The sequence below is a fragment of the Penaeus vannamei genome, chromosome 19, assembly GCF_042767895.1.
Source record: "Penaeus vannamei isolate JL-2024 chromosome 19, ASM4276789v1, whole genome shotgun sequence".
Lineage (NCBI taxonomy): Eukaryota > Metazoa > Arthropoda > Malacostraca > Decapoda > Penaeidae > Penaeus > Penaeus vannamei.
Genome location: NC_091567.1, coordinates 17,008,939 through 17,013,938, shown reverse-complemented (window position 1 = coordinate 17,013,938; position 5,000 = coordinate 17,008,939). Strand labels below are relative to the sequence as shown.

At 34.0% G+C, this 5,000-nt stretch overlaps 1 protein-coding gene across 1 annotated transcript in view; it reads left to right on the top strand.

Annotated features, from left to right (window-relative positions):
- Nucleotides 1–874: 874 nt before the first annotated feature.
- The window catches only part of LOC113830037 (lateral signaling target protein 2 homolog), a 44,521-nt gene continuing 40,395 nt past the window's right edge, over nt 875–5,000 (top strand). The window contains exons 1-2 of the mRNA XM_070134037.1: nt 875–1,029; nt 4,821–4,967. Of these exons, the coding sequence (XP_069990138.1) occupies nt 994–1,029; nt 4,821–4,967 (183 nt within the window). The 5' untranslated portion in view covers nt 875–993. The remainder of the gene's footprint in view (nt 1,030–4,820; nt 4,968–5,000) is intronic.

The following is a 5,000-nucleotide window of genomic DNA, read 5'->3' as shown; positions in this document are numbered from 1 at the left end:
ATGATAATAATGATAATAATAATGAAAGTAAATAATGATAATAGTAATGATAATATTAATATTGATGCTAATAATGATACTACTACTACTAGTAGTAGTAGTAGTAGTAGTAGTAGTAGTAGTAGTAGTAGTAGTAGCAATGATAGTAATAAAGATAATGATAATAAAAATAATAATGATAATGATAATAATGATTGTGGTAATGATGATAATAACATTAATAATAATGATGATAATAATGTTAATGATCATAGCAATAATGATAGCAATGAAGATGATGATCATTATTATTATATTGACAATAGTAATAAGGATAACGGCGAGGATGATAATGATGATAGTGATAATGACAGTGGGAATAATTTACAATCATTATAATAAAAAACTAAATGTAAACAATAACAAACATGAATTATGAATTGATTGGACCGAACAACGAGAATTTACTGACGCAAATTTAGAAATAGTATGAGTTAGATTAATAATCACACTGGGCAAAATATGTAATGCGCTCCTCTCAAATAGATAGCATTCATAACTGAAATTACATCAATGACCATTGAATGTAGAATAGATAACATCAGAACAGGCACGTTTTAGAGGTAATAGTGTCACGACATAGGTAGTGCGGATATAGCAGCATAGAATTTATTAATTACCCCTTCGGGCAGGCATTTTGAGTTAAATTGAGATTCAAACTTGGCGCGCTCATACATCTTTTCAAATAGAAATATATGCTTTATTATTTGTCGTAATACGTGTCTTTTTCTATACCTTAACAATCTATATTATGTTTCTGATATTTCATATATTATTAAGAATATTAATGATTATTTAAATCGTCATCTGAATAGATTTGAAAGGTGCGAGGCTTAAGCTATCAACAAGACACAGGTCAGCGAGCGAGAGAGTGAGGAAGCTGCATGAATTTGGCACAATTTCCCCCGCCCGGAGCCTCATACCAACCACAGAGCCTATGCCTGGGCAACAACAATGAATTCTCTCCGAAAATGGTTCTATAGACCAAGGGTAAGTGCCGGGATAAGGACGTGTGGAGGCCAGATAGAGTGACCGAGACAGAGAAAGCCAGGCACAGAGGATGGAGGTGGCCTTGAGTCATCATTTCCGTGTCCATTTTAACCTCTTTGTGAACAAGGCCTTTATTACTGCTTCTAAACCAGGCCTTTTGCGTTTTATGAAGGGGGACCACCTGGAAGGGGGCTAGTGGTGGTCACCTCCTTCTACGCCCGAGGAGCAAAGACATACGGGAAACAAACTGGAAATCTGTTGTTGTTGTTGTTCCTTGCAGACGTAGTATTATTTCCTCATGCATACGTGATCCCGATTACGAGTAGCCACTAGCTTGTCTGTGACTCCCCAATTACATGCAAGAAGTAGCCGAAGCAGTGAAAAACAGTATTTTGTCAGTGTCACATGTAAGGAAGTTACTGGGTACATGTTTTGTATTTAAGTTTACAGTTCATCAGGTATACTTTTTGCTTTACATTCAAATGCTTACTTTTCTTCTTCTGATGAAGATATGAATGGTTTTAGAATTTGCATGATGCTCAGTTATGGGTATTTTTCCTAGCATGGCTTATTAACCCATTCATGCCTGGTATGTGCACTGTCCACTGTGGTTGTGTTTTATTTATTTTGCCTCATATAGATAGCTTAACCCATTACCGCCAGTAAATTTGGAACCAAAATTAAAAGTTTCCGGGTGGCTACAAAATCAGCACATGGGGCTCGCCTGGCCTGCTGCTGAGTCGGAGCGCGAGCCCTGATACAGCGTCACACTGGCGGGACGCCCGGCAATTCGTTTTTTTTTTTTTTTTTTTTTTTTCTGGGTGTCTCATACATGGGACACCTGTCGTATGTGGGTTAAACATGTATTCACCAAAAAGTGAAAGGCCTTGTCTACTTTTTTTTAGCCCATTTCTTGAGGTATTAGGAAAATGGTTTATTTCTAGTACTATTATTCTGATCAGTTAATCTTTGGGTATGGATGGACTAGGTTTGGGTAAATTGAAGATGATATTCTTGTAGAGGGCAAAAGTTAGTCATCAGTACAAGGAATAACTTGCAGACATAAGCAATAATGCTACAAATAAAGGTAAAATATCACAGAAAGTGCAGCTTACAGCTAAAGTCTCAGCTCTGTCTTGTAATGCATATTGAGTTGAAGATAATATTTGCTTGGGGTTATCACGGGGAAGAGCCCCCTATCACTTCTCTCCTCAGGCAGTACTCCGAAGACAGACCCAGTCAAAGTAACTTAGATTGTTAATTAGATTTGATGACAAGAGTTGGAGACTCCTGTACTCTAAAGAATTACCTTAAGATCAGTGATATTACCATTATGGTGATAGTCATTGTTATTATTATTATAACACTGATATTGCTGGTAATCATGAAAGATAAAACAATATAAATGAAAATATTCTTCCTAAAGATTCAACAAATGGAATGATTAGGTGACATCAAATAAGGCTATAAGAATACTCCTTGGTGACTAAAGTCATAGTCCACGAGCCAGCTTCAGCCCTCTGGCTGCCCAGTTCCCCCTTCCCCCATAACATTAAACAAACTTCTAAGATAATCACAGACTGAAGATCATCACTGTCCGCTAAAAGATTAGTAGGAAGTGAGAATGTGATCCATTTGGTTAAGACAAACATATGTCAAGTACTTCCTGGTTCACTTTGAATGTTTACAATATATTCCCTTTTAAGAATTCAAAACAATTCAGAACCAATCGTAGTAAATACTGATTTTATTTGATTTCACATATTGTTTACTATTATGACTTTATCTAGATTTTGAATAACTGGAGAAATTAGATATAAACAGATTCATTTGCCTTAAAAGTGATTTGATTGATGATACTGTAGGAGTTGAAAATGGTAAAAAAAAATAATAGTAATAATGAAAAAATAAAATAAAATAAAAAGCTTTTTTTATAAAGTTGAAAAAAGTTTGGAATATCACATATGTTGTACACTTGAATGTACAGTGGAAGAAGTAGGATGGAAAAATAGAAAGTGATGAACAGAGAACATAACGAGAAGAGAGGGAGGCATTGTTTTATAGTTAGGAAAATATTTGCAATTCATAGACGGAAACCAGAGAAGGGAGTAAGTCTAAATGAGTAAACTGAGAGAGAGAGAGAGAGAATTATTATTAGATTATCTCATGATGATGGTTTTGATATTTCCAGTGATTATGCATTATTGGTATTATTTATACATTGTATTCTGTGAATATTTACACTGAATCTACTTTGCCTGAAAATGTATATAATGGTAAAAGACATACTAGTGAATCAAATTATTTATAACTTCTAAAGATTTTTCTCTTTGGTTTATATCCTAGAATCATAACAAGACTTGAGAGGAAATGATTGTTAAAAAAATGTGGTAGGTGGCTAATGCTCAAAGGTTTTGTTAACTTTAGACTAGCGTTCTTCAGTGTTATTTGTGCTATTAGGTATATTAGCATTTCCCATTGGATATAGAATACACAGAAATATTACCTTATCAGTTGACTGATATTTGTTTTCTTTTATAGAATTGCAACTCTGGGTTTGTGTGTGTGTGTGCGTACGTACGTGCTTGTGCTTGTAGGTGTATTTGTTTGTGTATGTTTAGCTTTTTTTTTCTTAATTTCTTTCTTTTTTTCTTTAATAGAAACTTTTTTTTTTTTTTTTCATATGCTAAATATACCAAAAGAGCTTGTTTGTATATTGCCATATTCCAAATTGGTGAAGGAAGATTAGACAGACAATGTCATTTAATCTTAATTGATTTTTTACATTGCAATTATAATATCTACCTTAAGCAGTCGCAATAGTAGTTCAATAATAAAATTTGCAGTTTAAGCAAGCATTAGATATCACTAGAAGTTTTTTGTGTCACCCGCAATCACTAGATGCCACATACATATCTTGTGTCACCCGACCTATTGGCTGACCTTTTATGCCTTAAGTAGCGGGTTAAACCCATTAGTCATGCAAAATAGCTTAGTTGATCGTGTCAGTGGTGAAAGCCATACATTTTTATGATAGCGAAAAATATTTGGTATTTTTTCTTGTTAAACTTATATGTTATGTGAGATGTTATGATGCTATCATTGTGCAAGGTGCAGGACTCTGTGTTTTCCCTTTGTTCTTCAATGAAAGGGGTTCAGTGGCATTCACAACATGCCTTGGAATCTTTATCAAGATGCTGGCAATTGCAGATAGTTTGATGCCATTGGTAATAGTGATTGCATTTATCATGATAATGATTATTATTATTATTCTATTGAATTATATATTTGTTAGAAAATTAAAATATTTCATTGGTATTTTGATGCAAATATGTCAATATGAGGAACAGATTTTTGCAGGCTTATTGCATGAGGATGTTAATAATTATGAAGTGTATACTTATATTCATAGTCACCATTTGCTAGCTCTGTAAAGTTTTCAGTAATGGAATATTCTCTATTAGCAGCATCTTCTCTTTCTTTGCACATTAGTATCAAATTAGGGATTATTTGTTACATTTAGAAGCTAGTAGTATATATCAGGTTGGTCTTGTTTGCAAGCCTTTAAAGCTTGATGCAATATTAAATTTTTTGCATCAGATTTAGTATTGTCAAGAGTTTATGTATAGACTTATGAACTAGCATTATGCTATAAATGCTATCTCTTACAGGCAGAGAAGATGTTTATTTCATTTGTCTAAAAAGATTTAAATAGTGGTTAAAATGCAGATTGTTTGAGATACACAAATTTGTTATTCTGATACATATTTCCTATATTTTTCCATATACAGAAAGATGATCCGTCACTTATGGCCCAGTTTTATTATGCTGACGACGAGCTAAATATGATCGCAGCAGAACTGGATAGCTTTGATGGCAGGAAGGATCCAGAAAGATGCACTGCTCTAGTCAACCAGCTGCGGCAGTGTCAGGACAGGGTGAGTTTTTTCTCTCTCTCTCTCTCTTTCTTT